Source organism: Alexandromys fortis, unplaced genomic scaffold (genome assembly GCF_014885135.2).
Source record: "Alexandromys fortis isolate MF-2015 unplaced genomic scaffold, M_Fortis_MF-2015_v1.1 scaffold_139, whole genome shotgun sequence".
Classification (NCBI taxonomy): Eukaryota; Metazoa; Chordata; class Mammalia; order Rodentia; family Cricetidae; genus Alexandromys; species Alexandromys fortis.
In genome coordinates, this window is record NW_026068020.1 from 1,410,620 (window position 1) to 1,431,977 (window position 21,358).

Here is a 21,358-nt window from a genome sequence, read left to right on the forward strand (position 1 = left end):
ATTAGATAGATGTTAGTCACTCGGTTCACATAATATGTATTTTGTTTTCTTCCACTCCCAATTGGCTCTCCTCTGTTTGACATTAATCAGAGTCAGTTTGACTGAGTTGAGAACAGCCTAGGAGATAATAAGGCACAGCTTTAGAAGTGTCTGTGAGCCTTTCCAGAAACAAATAGAGAGGTCTCAGACCTAAGGAACCATTCAGTTTGGTTATGACTATGGAAGTTGGACCTGGCTGGTGTTAAGCCCACACTATGTATGAAGCTCCGGGGGTTGGTTCTTGCCCTGGCCTTTTCCAATACTGCTCTTCTTCCTGTTTGGCATGATGTAAGATCTACTATGCCCTCCCAACATAATGGACTGCCACCCCTAAAATGTTGAGCAACCCAAATCATTCCTCTTTTTAAAATGTCTCTGTTAGGTCATTTACTTTTTGTAAATACACCTGGATTTGTGACATAGTAACAAGTCTTGGGAAAAGACACTTGCTTGCTAAGTTTAGCTACAAATAAGGACTTCTAACGTAGGTGGCATCTTTATATACAGTCCATCCATGTGACCCAAAGGTTTGGCTGACCTTGTTTTCTTGTAATCTGACCACCGTGGTACAGAATATTTTACGTCAGGCTTCTTCACTCTTCAGACCAGAGCCACTCTAAGTTCTCCCAGTGATCCAGTACAAGGCTGTGCTGAGACAACACCTGCTCCCCGACCACACGGTCTTCTCTCTAGCTGGCTTCCTATGTCATTGACTGCAATTCCTCTGATTTTGCTGTCTACCAGTCACACAAATGTTAGTGTTTCTAATGTGTTTCTTCTTTCATCATGTTCCTTCTGTCCCAGCAAAGCTTTTATTTAACAATTAGAATGTCTTAAGTAACTAAGATTTATCTCCATTTGATTTCCTCTTTAATGAACTCTTCCCCGGAAACAACCTGCTTCTTAGCACTTCCCTATTCAAAGCTGCCATCAGGCCTGACCCTTCACTTTACTACACTGGTTTGTAGCACACAGTGCAGCCAAGGAGTGGATTACACAGCAGAAGGTCCAAGCTCAGCTCTGCCCCAGGTTTTAGAATGATGACCGCAGCTGGTGAGCTCTTGTGACTCCCTTCCCTTCTTCCTCCACAGCCCACATGCCCAAGGCGAAGGAGGCCTCCTCTCCTCTAGACTTACAGGCCGAAAACTACACCTGTAGGGTACCATGGACCAGCATAGTGTGCCAACTCGTACTACTAGCCACAGCTGCTGAAGCTAACCACATTTTACTTCTAGGTAACTGGAACTGAATCCTGGTCCCCTACCCATTGTTATTAAGAAAACTTAACACTTCCTTCTACTGGAGCTTTGCAACCTGCTCCCTCCTGCCTTCAAGAAATCACACAGATGATGAGTAACTCAGGGACACTAACACTTGAACAGAACCAACTCCACACTTGCCTTACCCCACAATGACTACTGGGTACTCTCGAGGCTCAAGAGGTCACACCAGCTCCACTTTGCTCCTTGCATTTCACCATCTTTCCCTACTTTAAAATACACACACACACACACACACACACACACACACACACACACACACGAATCGTAAAAACAGGTCCAGAGGTCTGAAAGAAGCAGCAGGAGCCCATTATGTCTCCCATCTGCATAGTGCTTCTTCAAGGCAGAGTGGCACTTTATATAACATATAAAGTTCCTGCCTTGGGATCAGATACTATGCAGAGATGCTTAAAGTTTCATTTAGAAAATTCATTATCAAGCTGGATGACCTGTAATCCCACCACTAAAAAGGTATAGGCAAAACGAACAGAAGCTTGCTATTCTTGGCTTCATAGTAAGAGATAAGCCAAGATAACCTTAAATAAAAACAAAAGAAAAAAATACAAAATGACAGGCAGTGTTGGTGCGTGCCTTTAATTCCAGCTCTCAGAAGGCAGAGGCAGGAGGATCTTGGTGAGTTCAAGGACAGGCTGATCTACAAAGTGAGCTCCAGCACAGCTAGGACTACACAGAGAAACTTTGTTTTGGAAAAGAAAAAAAAAAAAAAAACCCCAAAATCAAGAAACAAAAAGACAACTCCAACCTTAAGCTACTGTGAAAGAATACATTGCTTCCCCTTGCAAGAAGCAGTGTGCCAATAAGCAATCACCAGGGACTGTCTCAAACCTAAAGTCTCACCCTACGTTCTCTACCCAGCAAGAGTCACAGCTCCAAAGTAATGAAGCTCCCAGGAGCTTCAAAGTAGACAGTGAAGGAAGACTTTCCCAGAGAGCAGGAGACTACTTCCTTTGACTGTTAATGTACTTTGGCAGGCAATTCTGAACAGAATGAGATGAATCTGCAGCACCAAGATTTAGATGAAGTACAAAGAATGTGGTAAGGTTTTTCATTATGGTGTCAGCAAAAGCACGCTAAAATGATTCATCTTCAAATTCTCCTTTCTGAGTACTTAATGTAAAACAAGAAGCTCTGCAGGATGAGTGGCAGCTGTGACAGTAGTCAGCGCAAGCCGGGTTTAATTAGGACTCAGAAACTTTACCAAGTATTCCAGTACCTTGCTGGCAAAGCCTCTTCTAATCTGCTTTCACCACTGCCCAAAAATATACTAGATCTAGCAATCAATTCCAAGATCATGAAAATACTTTTATGATTTTTGGTTTTAACTTTGAACTTATCTTTTGTATTACTTTTCTATTGCTGTGTTAAACACTGTAGCCAAGGTAACTTACGGAGGAATCTATTTGACTCACCACTATCATAGCAGGGAACATGGCAGCAGGCATGCTTAAGACATTTGCAGAAAGCAAATTGAATGGCGAGAGGCTGTGAATCCTCAAAGTCCACCCCAAGTGAAATACTTCCTCCAGCAAGGCCACACCTCCTAAGCCTCCCTCCACAATGTCAAACAACTTGAGACCTAGAATTAAAACGACTGAACCTGCCTGCACAAGGCATTCTCTTTCAAATCACATTTCATTCCCATGTTCCATAGGCTCATGGTCGTATCATAAAGCAAAATGTGTTTAGTTCAACTTCAAGAGTCTCTTCTGAGACTCGGCAGTCTCTTCGTTGTAAGCCCCCTATAAAATCAAAAAACAAATTACATACTTCCAACATACAATGGCAGAGAGTATACATTTCCATTCCAAAAGGGAGGAATCCAGCTACAGCAAGCTAACACCAGACAAAGTAAGACTGAAACCCAGCAGGGCAAACCCCAAAACCTATAGCTCCACAGTTGATGTTAGAGGGCTCAGATGGGTTAGCCTTGTAGACTTTGCTGCCTACCTCTTTCTGAGCTAGTTCCAATCTCTGTGTGCAGCAATCCTCGGTAGAAATCCCATGGCTCTGACATCTTCAACATCTCAACTCAGGATTCATTTCCACAGCTTCTTGCAATGGCCTCTTAGGGCCTCCATGCAAGGCCTCCCTTGCCACACACCTGGCTTCAGCAGCTCTCTGAAACCATGGAAGAAGATTCTACAACCCCTTTAAATAGCCTTGCATCCTTCACGACTCTAAAGCCAGCACCCTATGGACGTCACTGCCAAGTTTGGCTACCAACTTGATTGTTCTTTTCTAGGAGCAGAAAAGTGCTTAGGTTTTCCTTTCACAAGGAAGCTTGGTTGGGCCATGAAATGTGGTAGTTTGAATGAGATGTCCCTCATAGTCACAGTCATTTTAATACTTGTTACCAGCTGATGGCACTGTTTGGGCGGAGGATAGTAGGTATGGTCTAGCTAGAGGAAATACATCATTGGGGTGGCTTTGAGCTTTCAAAGCCTTGCATCATTCCCAGGTCATTCTTTCTCTGCTTCCTGCTTGATGTTTGAGACGTGAGCTATTCCTGCCACTGTGCCTGCCTGCTGCCTTGCCTCCCTGATGTGATGGTGAGACTCTTATTTATCCTCTGGAACCAGAGCTCAAATAACCCCTTCCTGTAATGAATTCCACAGCAATAGAAAACAGACTGACACCTCTAAAGTACAAAGACAAAAAGATGTAACTATAACATGCCAGTCAACTTACTTACATGAACAAAGTAATTATAGCTATAAAGACAAATGAAAGAAACCTGGTATTGAATGAACTTCTGCTTCTGGCCTGAATTAATATTCATTCATAAGGTCAGGCAGTGATAGCACATGACTTTAATCCTAGCACTAGAGAGGCAGAGGCAGGTAGATCTTTGAGTTCAAGACCAGCTTAGTCTACAGAGTGGGTTCCAAATGGCTAAGCTACACAGAGAACCCCTATCCCAAAACCCCCAAATAAATAGTCATTCACAAATTTCAGCTCTACTGGGGAGAACACTAATAGTCATCTTCATTGCCAGAGATCACTATACATAAAATGTTTTCTAGCATAAAACACTGTTACGTATTGCTTCTTCCAGCAAGACTTGGTGGTAAATGTCTACCTCATGCCAGACACCGCTTTAAGCACTGGGGACAGAAGGGATAATGTCTGCCCTTGGGAAGCTTACATTCCAGTGGAAAAGAGGACAAATAAGAGGACAGTGAAGGTGACCACAATAATAGGAAGAAGGAGGGGGGTGCATTTTAGAGAGGATTCTGGGTGAGGGCAAGACTTAAGAGAGAGATGACGTAGAGAGCAGTGAGGATTTAGAGCTAAAAATGATTGCTGAAAAACATAAAGCAAGGGGAAAAAAATCTATGCTACATAAAGATACACATGGAACTGAAAAACAGAATGCTGCTTTATTTTTTAAATTCCCCCAAACTTACCATTTAAATGCCATACTATTTTGGACACTTAACATGCCTTGAATACATTAACTTTTATTGCATTTATTTATTTACTTACTTATCTTAGTGTGTTGAGGGTTTAGTGTTAGTATGCCCAAATGCACATAGAGATGTGAATGTGGGGGGCTGGAGAGATGGCTCAGAGGTTAAGGACACTGACTGCTCTTCCAGAGGTCCTGAGTTCAATTCCAGAAATCACATAGTGGCTCACAACCATCTACAATGAGATATGGTGCCCTCTTCTGACATGGAAGCAGAACACCGTATTGTATATGTAATAAATAAAATCTTTAAAAAAAAAAAAAAGAAATGTGAATGTGGAAGTCAGATCAACTTGTAGGAATTTCCCTCTACAACATGAACTCCAGGGATTGAACTCAGGTTGTCAGCTAGTGCCATTACCCAATGAGCTATTTCACTGGCCCTCTCTATACCTTTTCAGAGACCACTAGAATGTCCAGGCAAGTACTCTTATTCCTGAGCCACAACTCAGCTCAAATGCTATTTATAACAATGGTACTGAATGGCCTGAGAATTCTCAAAGAGAATACAGCTGGGAGCTGTGTGTTAGGGAAGGGGAAAAACCCATTGTGTGTCCATTAGGTGAGACAGTGGTCCACTGAGTTCCATCATAAGCAAGTATCATAGCAGCTGAGTTCTCGGAAGGGGTGAAGAAAAGAGCATGAGTGTTTCCTCAGTCAGAAGACACTGCTGGCAAACAGCTCACACCACGATTCTAGTACAGAGAAGGGAAATGCCATCTGTTTTTAGGGTTATTTGGAAAGAGTCTCCAAGCGGGGGAAAATCTGTTCTTAAAATCTACCCTTTTCTCACAGTTGTTAACCTCACAGTGAAATTACAAATCACTAGGAAGAACCAGGGATGAAGTATGAATGAGACTCTAAATCTCATGTGTGAAACTGTGACACATCATGGTAAATCACATGTAAGGCTTTGCATGATCACCACATATCCTAGATATTAGCAGGATAAACAACCATTCCAAACAACCTTTGCCTCAATAAAAGGCTACAATTCAAACAGAAGACACATCTCTCATATGACTGGGAAATTCCACTCAGATAGAAATGAAGGGAACAATATATGCATTTAAAAAGTTTTCACACAAATAAAATTCAACTACAGTAAGAAAATCAGAAAAGAACAGTGATGGGGAGGGAGGCAGGGGACTCAGGATGCAGCAAGGCTTCCCATCTTAGTGAGGGCTATGGAGGTGATAGCACAACTCAGGTCAGCACATTTACTATCGTTTATTCCTCAGTAAAACTCATTTTTAAAAAGTAAAAAGCTAAGCAGCATGGAGCAATGCACTTTCAATCCCAGTACTCAGGAGGCAGAGGACAGCCAGAACTACATAGCAAGACCCTGACTTAAACAAACAAACAAAACATAAAAGGTAAGACAAGAATGGTGGCTCATGTCTACAATCCTAACTCAAGAGGCTGAGGCAGCGAGTTCTTGAGTTGAGGCCTGCCCAAACTGTATAGTAAGCCCCTGGCCAGTCCAGGCTACATGCAAATTCTGTCTTAAACAATTGCAAAAATAAGGGAAATAAATCCCAGTTATTTTTAAGTTTATGGCCCTGTTAGTCTAAAGTCTCCAACACCATGTTATGAGGGCTGAGGCAAATTCCATGGCCCAAATGTTGGGAGCTGGGCCAGTGTCTGGGTCCTTGATTTGCTCCATTTGACTTGTGCTCACTTACTAGTACTATTCTGTCTCACCATTAAATTACTTTTTTTTTTATTCTCTGGAAATGTATCTATTCCTAAGCACGAAGGGCCATTACAACATAAAATTACAGAAAGCGAGGACAGATGTTGGAAATAGTGTAGTCCTCCATCATCGAAGGCCTAATCTCATGCAGGATTCAGTTGTTACATCCAGTTGTAAGACTATGGCCTGCAAATTAGCCAGCTTTAGATACGTAGGCACAGAGCTACAACTTCCCTATTTGGCATCTCTGCTTCTTTTCAGCATTAAGAGGAGCATGACTGTAATTCCGTTCCCCCCATCACAATTCTAGGCACATTTTTAGAATGGGCAGATCTCTGCCATAGCCATATGGCACATAGCAAAGCTCTCTGTTCTTGATTCTGGTTTTCACAATCAGAGCCTACATTCAGTTACCAGACAGAGAGCATGCTAAACAAACAGTTCAATGTATTCCCAGGCACCAAAATAAAAGTTTTATCACCTGCTGGAATGGTGAATACAGAACCTACAACAGGATAAAGGCGTGGTCATGTTATCTCAGTAATCACATTCAGAGGACTTAGTAGAAATAAACAAACAGGCAAACAAGGAGAAGAGGGGAGAAGCACTCAGAAAACACAACCAAATGACACTAACCAGTCTGGAAAAAAACCAAACTTCTGTGAGTACTTAGTAAACAACATTTTTCATGGTTACTCTGGGAGGAGAGAAGGCATTTGTGTATTCAGTGCCCCTTAACACATAACACAGATGTTTCAGAATGGGCAGGGACTTCACCATCACACCCACTCACAGATACCAGGCATGCAGAGCACCCCACATCTGAATATGGGGTAAGCAACTAATATCACACCCAAGTTACAAGTACGTCCCAGAGCATTTTGTAAAACCTTCACATAGGTTTAAAAGTAGGGTTTTTTTGGTAGCCCAAATGGCCTTGAATTTGTGAACTTCCTGCCTCAGCCTCTTTAGTGCTAAGAGTGCACTACTGCAGCTAGATGTACATGGAATTACAAATTAGCAAAAACATTTTGAAACAGGATACTTATTATAAACATTCTCCTTGCAGAGACAAGCCCATGGTTTATTCATGGACTCATTATCACATATCAAAATTCTGTACCTCTATATTTTAATTAGTTCATGACTCATTATTCTTAGTCCTCACTCCTTTCCCCACCTCTCCCAAATAAGAAAACAGCTCTATTTCCACAACAAAACTCCCCATCTGTTTTCTTCTTTTTCTGTGCGCCTCAGCTAAAGTAACAATATGAACTTTAAGTTGGCAAACGAGGACTAATTGCTCTGGACACCTACTCGCCAGCAAACCTGAAAGGTCAGCTCACTCTAGCCTTAACAAGTGTCACACTATTTTGTCAGCATGACTTGAAGACAAATCACCCCTCTGTCCTTCTCCCTTTCTCTGCACCATAATTCTTTGCTGATAGCGTCATTGGAATAATGTCCTCTTCTGGGCACTTCACCATTTTCACTTCAGACAGCAAGTGCTGAGGGACACAGCTGATGCAGCTCCCACTCCAGTGGTTCCTTACGAATACCTATGGTTTGCTTTTCTTGGACAAACCCTGAGAATTAATTCCCTGACTCTTCCTACCACACCTATTGGGAAATAGCACGAACTGGCTGCATGGTTGGCTCCTAGAGGCCAACACCGGTTGGTGATCAGCCACTCCTATTCCAGTATCTTCACTAAACAAGTTTGACCAAGGGGATATGCTGCTGCCTGGAGACTAGGCACCGACTCAGTCCTAAGGAGGACTGATGGTAATCTGTCTGCTAGAACCTGGGCCCAAGTGGTGTGCATCCATTTAATCCTGATATTGTCCTGTTTGACCCCCACTCTATAGATGGGGGCTGCAGATGAGCAGCTAAGCAATTTCATCCAGGCCAGGCTCTTTTGGAGCATTGTCAGAGCCCACTCATGACTTCAAAGCCCACACTCAACAGTAGGCTGCAAGTAGCATTAGCTCTCTGGTTTTTATGAAGTAATCAGGACACTGAGTGCCTCACATTCACTTGCCATCTGGCTTCAAGACATAGGCCTTATCATAAAGAACGGGAGATCTAACTAAGTTTTTAGATGCTACAGAAAAACAGACTTGGACAGACCTTTACACTTGCTGTTTGAAAATTACATTAACACTGAAGTATGCAGGAGAATTTATTACCTGGGCTTACAGTCAGCTGAAAGCAATGAAGCTTGTTTGGATCAGGAAAGTGTACTTTACATGTACCTGCAAAAGAAACAGCCATTAGGAAGGTCTGGAACGAGCAGCTATCCACATGCTGAGCTTGGACACAGATGTCAGCAGTTGTTGACTTACAAATGGGTCTCTACACTCAACTGTTTTGTTGTTGTTCCTCCCATTCTCATCATACTAAATTCTAAACCAAGGTATTTATTTCAACTTTGAAATGGTCACTGAAGAGTTCTTTTTATTAATTAGAGAATTTTGATATTTACTCTGAAAGAAACTATCCTTCAAACGCATTAACGTCAAGTGGGTAAAGGTTAACTAAACATGGAAAAATCAGAAGAACCAGGTTAAGTGTCTATCCAACTTACTCTGTACCAAAGAGTTTCACAGACATGCATGTCCATCAGAAGTCAAGTTAGAAAGGAGATGCCTCAGAGTTAGCTGCCACCCAGCATTTACCATAACATTGGAGGAAAAAAAAAAAAAAAGAGATCCACCTGCCTCTGCCTCCTGAGTGCAGGATGCTCATCTTTAATTCTAGTACCTGGGTGGCAAAGGCAAGCAGACCTCTATGATTGAAAGGCCAAACAAAGTAGCCTAGCTTACATAGTGACACACTTTCTCAGAAAAGCAAAAAACCAAAAACTTCACACCCTAACTGGTAACTCAGCTTGCTCTGTGGAACGAAGCTTCACTGAACTCAGTAGCAATGTTCTGGGTCTACTGGCTACCAAGAAAGAAGAGCCTCGGTCAGTTCAAGCACACCACTGAGAAGAGACAGCACAGTCAAGGGAAGTTGTCTATTGCACTGTCTGCCTCCTTCACAAAGGATACAGAAGGACTGCTGTCACTTAGGAAACACCTTTCAGATCTGTAAACAATACTCAGGAAATCTCTTCCTATGTTCATGTAACTCAGAAGATACACATATAAATTCCTTGGTGTATCTACTAAGGTTATTGCTTATAAAAGTCCCACTTATTCAGTTCTACATTGATAAAATTTAACAAAAATAGGATGATTCAAATACAGTGAGAAATAACCTTAAAAACCAGCTAGTTATTGTTATTGACTGGGACACATGACAAGAAGGTTCTGATGGGTCCAGTGACTGGTATGAGATCACAGGCTATTCACGAAAACAAGGTTAGCCCCAAAGTAGCAATGAGTTCACACTCTTGTTTCATTTTGCTATTTACTAAGCATGTCATACATAAAACACTGAGATAAAACACACAGAGCAATTTAAGACCAAGATATACTTTCTTTTTTACAGTGGTGGTGGTGGTGGGAGCTCAGTCTACAGGTTAAGAAACAGTTTCAGAAACACACTACCACATTCTTTATTTTTACTTTATTTCTAAATAAAGTAAAAAAAAAAAAAGATGGCTTTTCCAGAGGTCCCAGGTTCAATTCACAGCACCCATACAGCAATTCACAACTGTTTGGAACTCTCACAAAAAAGGTGAGACACCAATGCACATAAAATGAAAATAAATCTTAAAAAAATAAGTTTTTTTTTTAAAAAAGAAAATAAAAAGTCTTAAAGCAGTATATCAAGATTTTCTGCAAAAAAATCACATTCAGAACTATATATACTGAAAACAGGCTTCATTCCCTTATCTTTTCAAAATTATTTTTTTTAGGTTAGCTAACAAAATATTGGGTTTCACCATGGCATCTTCACGCATCCTTAATCATCACACCCAATCATCCCTTCCCCACTAACTTTCCCTCTATTCCCATGCCAAGCTGCTTTTCTATTCCTCGAGTTACTGCCAGTTTCCCTTTCTATGGAAAATATTACCTTTTCCATGTTAGTCTCTTCCTGTCTTATGATCCCCCTTCCTAGTTTTAGAGCTAGCATCCCCATACAGATACATCTACGTATCATTTTACATAGATTCTGCATATGAGAAAAAACAAGGAGGGGCTGGAGAGATGGCTAAGAGGTTAAGAGCATTGGCTGCTCTTCCAGAGGTCCTGAGTTCAATTCCCAGCAACCACATGGTGGCTCACAACCATCTGTACTGAGATCTGGCGCCCTCCTCTGGCGTGCGGGCATACATCGAGGCAGAATGTCATATACATAATGAATAAATCTTTAAAAAAAAACAAATAAGGAGCTTATCTGAGCCACACTTACTTCTCTTACCATAAAGATCTCCAGCTGCATTCCTTTTCCTGCAAACGCCAGGATTTCATTTCTCTTTACAGCTACATAAAATTCTAATGTATGCTGCAGGGCGGTGGTGGTGCACCCCTTTAATCCCAGCACTTGGGAGGCAGAGGCAGGTGGATCTCTGTGAGTTCAAGGCCAGCCTGGTCTACAAGAGCTAGTTCCAGGACAGGCTCCAAAGCCACAGAGAAACCTTGTCTCGAAAAACAAAACCAAAATAAAACAAACAAACAAAACCAACAAAATTCTATTGTGTATATGTGCATTTTCATTACTGAAGAGAGTCCTTTGAGTATACCTAATACTGGTATAACTGGGTTATATCTAAGTTCTACTTACTTTCTTTTTTGGGGGGAGGGAGAATTTCATATTGGCTTCTGTGATCACGCAAGGTTATTCCCATCAAGAATGAATAAGGATCATCTTTTCCTACATCCTCTGTAGGATGTCTTGTCATTTGTTTTCTGGACAACAGCTACTACAACTGGGTTGAGACTACAGCACTAAACTAATTTAATCTGTATTTCTCTGATGGCCAAGGATGATAAACACTTTTTCAAGAACTTACTGATTATTTCTATTTCTACGTTTGAGAACTGTCTAAAATTTGCTAATTCGTTTATTGATTGATCTAGGTTTTTGTTTAATTTTTACAGTTCTTTATATAGCCTGGATATTAATCCCCTGTCTGATGCATAGATGGTAGATTTTTTAAAACATCTAAAATTATTAGTGTGTGTATACATGATGCATGTGGGTGCACATTCATGGCACATATGTGAAGGTCAGCTGACAACTTACTTTATGGAGTTGGTTCTCTCCCTCTACCTTTACTTGAGTTCCAGGGATCTAACTCAAGTCTCCAGACTTGAATGACAAGTGCCTTCACCTTCTGAGCCATTTCATGGGCCCATGACAAAGAATTCTCTATATTCTGTAGACTGTCTCTTCTCAGTGGTGATTGTTTCCTTTGCTATGGAGAAACTTCCTAATTTGATACAACCCCATGTTAACTGTTAGGATTATTTCCTGTGTTACTGGACTTCTTTCCAGAGAATCCTGTCTATGCTACCTTGAAGTGTTTTGTCTTTTAAAATAGAAACAATCTTTAAGATACAAGTGAGAAGAAATGAAGCCTTAGTAAATAAATACTTCAATCATTATTTGAGATTGGTGTTCTCCATTTGTTTTTAATACCTGGCACCCTTTTTCTTTTAACAAGAATTTAAATGTTGAATCTCTGAAATGGATTAGCCTTCCAAAAATACAAAATAACACAAAACATACAAAATAATACAAAAAATACATAGTAAAAGTTTTAAAAATTAATAAAACCACCAAAATCCAATAACAAAGTTTAAAGTTCAAGAAAAATCAAGTTAAAAAAATATATAAAAGGCTTTTCAGGAGGGAGGGGTGAGGCAGGGAGAGGAGCAGAGCAAAATAATGTAGAGCTCAATAAATATCAATAAAAAGAAAAAATATATATAGAAAAAAGGCTTCATATATATAGATAGATTTTGATATATACATGTGTGTGTTTACATATGGAGAAGTTTGCAAAGCTTAAAACGCTAGAATTAGTTTTTGTTATGTGTGAGAGGACCTAAGGAGGTGTGTATTTCCTCCTCTATGCGCTTGTTCATACAGAGCTCTGAGTTCATTCTGCAGTTACTAATTACACTGCCACATAGAAAGCTATTCTTATGGCTCTGTAAATATTTTAGAAAAGGTTTTAAACAGACAGCGAGGAATTAGTTTGTGGTGGCCTGTCTCTTCTTCGGGATGATGAGTGGAAGATTTGTGCTGTGGAAAGCATGGGGAAAGGGCAGGAAGTGAAAGCAGCACGTCAAATAATGTGTGCTATCTGATGTTTAAGCCACAGAATGGGAAACAGACCACATCTTTTCCAAATCCTGCAAGACTCACATCAAACACAAGCTAGTTCTAAGTGGAAACTCTGTGCTCTCTAATGAAGACACACTGTGAGTCACAGACAGTGGAAAGACGGACTGGACTAGAATACAAAAACAAAATCACCATGTGGTACCTTTTCATAGGAATGTCCCAACCACAGTCAGGGAGGCAGGCACACAAGCTTATCACCTGGCTGCAGGGCTCCGCCCTCCTGCCTGTCTATCACGCCCATGCACATTTACTTTCCTAGGCATTTTTTCTTACAGAGAGACAGGGTTTCTTTTTTTGTGTAGCACTGGCTGACCTGAAACTCACTTGCAGTTCAGGTTGGCCCCAAACTCAAGAGATTCACCTGCCTCTGCCTCCCGAATGTGGGAATTAAAGGTGCACTAGTTAAAGCAGATCCTTTTACTTTTCCCTCAGTGGTCAGAAATACTCCCTCCACCCCCACCCCCATGTCTGGGACTGAAACCAAAGCATTACAAATGCTAGGCAAGTATTCTGCTACTGAGCCATTCCCCAGCTTCAAAATCAACCTTTCAATACAATTCCCCGACAACACCTTCAGTTCTGAATGGAAGTAACTCTAAGGTCAACCCACAAAATTCCAAAATGTTTTAGACAGTATTCTACATGTGCTATTCAGGACTAAAAAACCTCTAGTTGTATTTTGAGACAGGGTCCCTCTACATAGCCACAGCTATCCTGAAACTCACTTGTTGACCTGTCTGGCCTTGAAATCACACATCTGCCTGCCTGTCTCCCAAGTGCTATGATTGAAGGCACGTGACACGACACCCAGCTAGAACCTCATTTTATTAGATATTGCAAAAAAAAAAAAAAATTCTTCTTGCCCAAAACTATAATTCATTTCCAACATACACAATATAGGCTTTCTGCTATTCAAAGTGATTAAAACAAATTTTTTCATGTCATCATTATATAGTACCAATTTGACCAGCATGCTATATATACTTACAGGGTAAATTAGCTTCAAGTTCTGCAACCTCTGTAGAAATAAAGAGACTGTGGTTAGTAGTCTTCATATTATTCATTTTAAATTAGCAATTTTTTATAGGATTACAGATGAAAAGTAAGCTAGATTAACTGAAACCTGGTCTAAAATTAATATTTTAAGCCTTTAGTTTTCATAGATACAAGATAACATGCAGAACAGCAATAAATTAAGCAAAAAAAAAGACAACTCACTTTAATAAGAATAAAAATCATGTCACATCTACAAAGTAACTGCCTACAGGTAAGCAGTAACTACAGTGCTTTAAAAAAAATTACTCCTCCCAAGTAACAGATCTACTATTTTCAAACTGTGACTATTTTTCTTTTCAAATGTACCTTCCAGATACCCGATGATGGAAGTTACAGAATAATCCCACACTAGTACAGATTTACGTATAATAAAGGGTTATTTATTTAGGGGAGACTCACAGGTAACTGTCCTAGATCACAGTCCTCTGCACAAATGGGGAAAAGGAACCGAGTCTAGTAGTCACAAGGAATGAGCACATGCTTTACAGCTGCATTTATAGTATAAGAGACCACACCCAAGTGAGCTGGCATCTTAAAGGCTATTGGCCAAAGGAATTCCCACAGCACCTCCCCGTTTTGTTTAAATAAGAGAGTTACAAATGCAATATAAAACTATGTACACTAGGAACAGATATCAAGTATAAAGTTAGAATTACAACCAGAATAAACAATATTAAGCAAGGAACATATCCTAATTTTTTAACAAACATTCTGTTCTAAGTAGTCTAAATCTTGTATTGGAAATGACGTGGCTAAATCATAAGAGGATAGTAACTACAACTATCTAATCTTCAACCCCATCAAAGGCCTGAGAAGGAACATTACTTGAGTAGGCAGAAAATGCAATTGAGCAGCTTCCAAAATGTGTAGTAAATGACTGCAAAATCACCCAAAGTCTCATTTGCAATGTTTGGAAATGGCCTTGAGTAATTAACAGACCATTTTTAGAGGCAGAAAAATACTCAGAACTGTCTTACCCTTTCTTGGCTAGGCTTGGCAGTCTTTTTCCTTGTATCCTGCTGGGTCCAGTCTGGACATAGTGTACTTTGTCAGTGGTCAAGGCATGGGCAGTTCCTTGCCCAAAGGCCAGTTGTGCCAAAAAGAAAACAAACTCCAAGTGGAATGTCTTTGGTGCTCAGTTCTCTCTAGGGAATAGACTGGTGCTGCCAGGAATAATTGTGTCTCACATCAACAGAATCCTAAGTTATTTAAATGCATGTTCCACAGATCTTTGAAGTGGTTGAAGGTTACCTACCTATCTATGAATACAATCTCTATGTATCTAAAGGACCAAATTAGTCTGACTAAAGGTATAACAAACATGAATGACTATTGACCTATAATACTTAATACCTATATAACTTAAAGATTAAGACTTCATATCAGAATATTAAACAATCTTTAAATAATTGTGCAGTAAATGAGGACAATAACCTCAAAATGTAAACAATGTATAAATATTTTGATCAGAGGTAGAAATATATGTAGCAATATGATAAATACAACCTAAAAATTGTATCAATATAAAAAATGTCTTAAACAGAGGTAGAAACATGCATGCATAAAATCTAACAAAATAACTATGCATATCTGTACAAACATTGTAAACAGAAATAGGAGCATATTCAATATAACAAGTATAATTTGAACTTGTACCATCCCATTCAGTTTTATTTCTTTTTTGAGATCTCTGGGCCTACAAAATTTCCACCCCAATCCCCAACCCTATATACTATAATAAACCCCTAAATGGTGTCCTTAACCATGAGGACAAACTTTATTGGGACAGACTATATCTTCTAGAATTGCTTCTTGCTGTTATGGGGATGTTTTTTTCTATGGGATCCTGTATAAGTAAATGATGGTTAAGTTTTAAGATTGCTGTTTTGTATAACTGCAAATGGTCTCTGAGTAGTCAATAGTGTTATTTGTTTTGAAGTTCTTATTTGGATTTCTGGCCAGAACATTGTAAAAAAGTTCACCATTTCTGCAGCTGGTACCCAAAGACCAGTCTCATGGTAGCGCTATCAGCATCATGATGACATATCAACAAGGTGAAGTCATTGTTGTGGGGCCCCATCTTCTTCCTGGAAGCTTCAAAGATTACTGCAGGAAAATCTACTGTTCATTGCTAAAAATTTAAGCATTATTCATATAGACATATATTCAACAAAAGATACAAAATAGACAAAAAGGGCATGGAGAAAAATATTTCCTTTCAATCTATTTTCTTTCTGTCCCATACCAGATGGCTCCTGACTTGAGATGGAAATTCTGAATTTTTTTTTTAACATGCTTGGAGAAGGATAGAGCCATCATCCAACTCTAAAGCAAGCTCTTTAGATGTATCTAAAGCTTCTGTAGAGATGTATACGTGTCCAGATAATCAAATTTTACCATGCAGATAATACAGCATAGTAAGTCAGATTTCTCTTTGCTTATTGATTCTTTCTGGATAGCTATCTTTTCATCTTTAGGCACCTAGATGTCGAAGGTCTCTCAACTCTTTGAAGAAATTTCCCAGCAAACACAAGAACAGAACCCTGCTCTAATCCTTATGAGGTTTTATTACCACCTGTATGATTGTCACCTCTGGTTCTGGGTGGCTGGGACAAACAAGCTGTTCTTTGCAACAATTTGGCACAAATGTGGTGGACATGTAAAACCTGAGAGGGCTTAAAAGGAATTCTAGACACAAAAATCAAAGTTTGACTACATTTCTTTTCCAGAGCTTGCTGCAGCTCCATTAAGAGAGGTTTTCGTGATTTAGCCATAACACCAAAAAAAAAAAAAAAAAGCCATGTAGTTTTAAAACGTGACTTCCTGGGCCATGTTGCCAGCGCAAACTCTGGCTATGGAGCCTTTGAAAAGCATTTGTGGGCTCGGGTGTTCGTGTACCCACTCAGGGTCAGGAGAAAATTGGCTGAGACCATGCTTGTGGCTTGGTGCTCTATGCCTGGGTAGGTGGCAGGATCAGGTCTACTAGGCTTGCACTGGCAGGGGAGCACAGTGGATTCCTGCTTCCATACACAGAGATGTTTCCAGGCTGCACAGTGATCTGCATAGCAGATTTCGCCGTTACTCAGATAAAAGTGTGCTGCATGCTCCCTCTCAGAGTGCTGAGTGCGGCTCCTACCTGGCCGTAATGGTAGGTACCCCCACCATTTTAAAACTGGCGAGAGGCGGAGCTAGCAACCAGAGCTGCAGCAACCAAGCTGCTTATCATTTTAAAAGCTCTTCAAGACAGTAGAGAATTACAGAAAATGCAATAAGGACAGATTCAGACATAAAAGAACTCTACATGGGTCAGTGCTGGATAAATGTACATAGGCTTGGGAACGAGAAGAAAAAGAGTACAGACAAGGGGGCTGGAGAGATGGCTCAGAGGGTAAGAGCACTGGCTGCTCTTCCAGAAGTCCCGAGTTCAATTCCCAGCAACCACATGGTGGCTCACAACCACCTGTAATGAGACCTTGTGCTTTCCTTGCCAGCAGTACATTGTATGTTTAATAAATAAATCTTTAAAAAAAAAAAAAGAGTACAGACAGTTGGAAAAGTAAATCATTAAAAAAAAAGTCTTTAAAGATACAGAGTACAGTCAGATTATAAGGAGTAAAGAAAAATAAGCCACATAAAGATGGACTATACACAGAGAGTCTGGATTGTGTATATTATAATGTTTTCCTTGAAATTTTTGACTGTGAAGCAGCTAAGTACAGAGAGACATTTCATTGTATGGGCTACTAAGCTAAAGCAGCATATACATTATAAAGGGATCATGACTTCCAAATTTGGGTCTCAGGATATGTTGCTTTGGAAAAGATGTTCTTCACAGGTTCTCATCTTCTGTGGAAACAAGAGGATTGCCTCCAGATCAATATGGTTTCAATGAACAAGACCCCCTGAAAGGTTGCTGTGAACACCCCCACAAAGAAAATATGTTGCCCAACTGCTGACTGAGATGAACCTAGCATACAGGATACACCATGAAAGACCTGATTAACAGCATCCCCAAAGAGCAGGAAATAGTATGGACAGAACTATGCCCATATTCCCAAATATTGTTTATAATTGTTTACATTTAACAGGGGATAAGCTATCGAGATTTGAATTAGTATGAATCTTGTTTTATTGATACAAATTTAAGGTCAATCTTGTGATATATATTTATATTTCTGCTCTTGATTAAGGTATTGTGACTATAGTTCATTTAAAAATGTAGTGTATAATTAAGAAATATAAGTTAGTAGATAAACATCTATAATAGTCAAGCTTGTAGTCATGTTAGTTAGATTTTTCTAGATATATAATTCAATTAGATAAATATTCTTCAAATCTTTCAGATCCCTTCAGAATATGGCTTCTAAATGTTTTAATAACTTAGGACTTTTCATGACAATGAGACACGTCTGTTCCTGGCAGCACCAATTACTTCTTGAGGAGGACGGGCATAGGAGAGGCTCCTTAGCCATTTGGGCAAGAAACTGCTCTTGCCTGGACTGCTTCACTGGACATGTATGACTTGCAAAGAAATGACTGCTGAACTTGCCTAAAGGTGAGATGGTCCTTTGGGGTTCCTGCTTCATGATAAGAGTCTGCAAGACATTCTGCAGGACACAAAAGAAAGTGACCGAATTGTCTTTGAAACTTCCTGCTTCATGGAAAAGTCTGCTGGATACGATGGGCCTGTAGGCTGAAGATAGATGCCCCAACGGTACAGAAGAACTTTGGGTGACTGTCCAGATGGCGAGATATCTCTATCATTTCTAGAGTTTTGGAAGTTGCTTACAATGCACTTAGTGTTTACTTAGGTAGTATTTCTTTCTTCAGTCTTTGATGGAGTTAAAGAATAGTTATAGTTTTCCTTAGTTATGATAAAAGATAAAGTAAATAAAAATATTGTAACTGTAATTCTTGCTTGATACCTGTTTTGCTATATGTAATATTGCTATATTAAAGTTAAAACCTTTTTGTTTAAACAGGAAAGAGGAGGTGATGTGGGAGTCCCTCTGTGTGCTGTGAGTACCGTTAATGAATAAAGAAACTGCCTGACCTGTTGCTAGGGTAGAACTTAGGGTAGGTGGGGAAGACTGGACTGAATGCTGGGAGAAAGAAAGGCAGGGTTAGGGAGAGATAGATGTGCTGAAACTTTCCTGGTAGGCCAGGACCTCGTGGTTAAACACAGATTAATAGAGATGGGTTAAATTAATATGTAAGAATTAGCCAAAAAGAAATTAGAGCTAATGGACCAAACAGTGATATAATTAATATGGTTTCTGTATTTCAGGGCTGAGTAGATGGGAGGCCAGGAACCAACAAGCGACCCTTTTACCCTCTGTCAAGAGGTTTTTCTTTCTCAAACCAAATCTTTAATGATTTTGATGGTATCCATAGCTTTTCTTCTCCTGTGGAAACAAGAGTGAAACTTGTTCCCCAATGAAGCACATCTCCTGTTTTCCATTGTGAGGTCAACACATTCTTGAAATACACCAGCTGATTTAATTCAGACATTTTTTTTTCTATTATTGAATCTCTCTGCTGCCACAGTTCCTTTTTCATTAGCAATAAGAAAACTCAAGGTTAGTAAGGGATTATGCAATCTACTTCTGAGAATATTTTCCATCCCTTGCTGTTTGTTTAGCATATCTTTTATAGTTCAATTTGATCTTTCTATAACTGCCTGACCTGTAGCATTGTTAGTATACTTGTAATATGCTTTATATTATAATAGCAAAAAAAACTATTTCATTTTCTTAGATACATATGACAAACCATTGTCTGTCTTTATTTGTGTAGGTATACCCATGATGGCCATAACTTCTAATAAATGCGTGATTACCCAAATCGGCCTTTTCTGAGCTCAAAGCAATTGCCCATTGAAAACATGAATAAGTGTCAAATGGTGTGATGTACATATTTTAATTTTCCAAATTCTGTAAAGTGGAACACATACATCTGCCAGATCTCATTCCTTTGAGTACCCTTTGGGTTACTCCCTGCAGGTAATGGTGTTTGATTATAGAAAAAGCAAGTAGGACATCTCTTTATAATCTCCTTAGCTTCTTGCCATGTAATAGAAATCTCTTTCTTTAAACCTTTGCTAATGACATATTTCTTATAAAATTTTGAGGTCTTCAGCACACTTCCAATCAATAATCGATCAATTTCTGCATTACCATGTGCTAGAGGACCTGGCAGACCTGTATGGGATCAGATGTGTGTTATGTATATGGGACAAAAATCTATTCCTGATTATGTCTCAAACCTGAATGAATAATGAAGTCAATTCTGTATCATCTGGAATAAATTCATCAGTTTCAATACACAAGGTAACTCTTTTTTGCATATTGCAAATCAGTAACTCTATTGAGAGGTTCTTTAAAATCCCTTGGTTATGTACTATGAGAATAGCAAGTAAGTCTGGCTTTTGGATAGAATTATAAATTTGTTCTACCTTAATTTTTCTGATTTGTAACCTGCCTTTATGATTTATTTGCATCAGTATAAAATGTACAGGCTCCAGTTATTGGTGCCCATCACGTACAATTTGAGAAAGAATTTAAGTATTTCTCTTTATAAGGTTAATTCTATCACTTTGGGGATAATTGCTATTAATCCCCATCCCCAAAAAATAGCACAAGCTCTTTGCCATGGTTCATTGTCTTCATCAGTAGTAAAAAAACTATATAATCCCTGCTTGGTCTATACCTGTGAGTTGACCAAGTCTCAATTTTCCTTTTATAGTTAATTCAGAAACTTTTTCCACATAAGTTTTTTAATTTTTTTAATTGGTTTATGCAGTAAAACAATCCAATCAAAAATATCTTCCCTCTGCATTAAAATTCCTGTAGGGGAAATTCTGGAAGGCAATATGATTATAATACAATTAAGATTTGGATTCATTCCATCTACATGTGCCTCCTGTAATTTCTCTACAACAACCATAAATTCTTTTTCTGCTTTAGCTGTTAATTCTCTGAAACTATTTAAGTCTTTGTCACCATCTGAGGTTTTGCTTAAATGAACTATTAGATCAGATGTTATCCCAACAGTAAGTCGTAGACTGGAAATGTCTCCTAACAACGTTTGAAAGTCATTAAGAGTATGCAATTAGTCTCTCCTGATTTGTGCCTTTTGTGTTCTGATTTTCTGATGGAGGTGGGTCTTGTATCTTATCTGTTGATTTTATTGGTTAATAATAAAAAAACTGCCTCGGCCCTCATAGGACAGAAAATTAGGTAGGCGGAGTAGACAGAGGAGAATGCTGGAAAAAAGAAGCTGAGTGAGTGAGTCGCCATGATGCTCCCACTCCAGACAGACGCAGGTTAAGATCCTCTCTGGTAAGCCAGCTCATGGGCTACACAGAATATTAGAAATGGGTTAGAACAATATGTAAGAGCTAGCCAATAAGAAACTGGAACTAGCCGGGCCAGGCAGTGTTTGAAAGAATACAGTTTCCGTGTAATTATTTCTGGGCATAAGCTAGCCATG

At 39.5% G+C, this 21,358-nt stretch overlaps 1 protein-coding gene across 7 annotated transcripts in view; it reads right to left on the bottom strand.

Moving 5' to 3' along the window:
- Ube2f (ubiquitin conjugating enzyme E2 F (putative)) overlaps positions 1 to 21,358 on the bottom strand; it is a 44,870-nt gene that overhangs the window by 12,721 nt on the left and 10,791 nt on the right. For all 7 annotated transcript variants that reach the window (XM_050163056.1, XM_050163049.1, XM_050163051.1 and 4 more), the window contains 2 exons: positions 13,800 to 13,829; positions 8,695 to 8,760 (listed from right to left, as the gene is read on the bottom strand). In XM_050163056.1, coding sequence (XP_050019013.1) covers positions 8,695 to 8,760; positions 13,800 to 13,829 — 96 coding nt within the window. The remainder of the gene's footprint in view (positions 1 to 8,694; positions 8,761 to 13,799; positions 13,830 to 21,358) is intronic.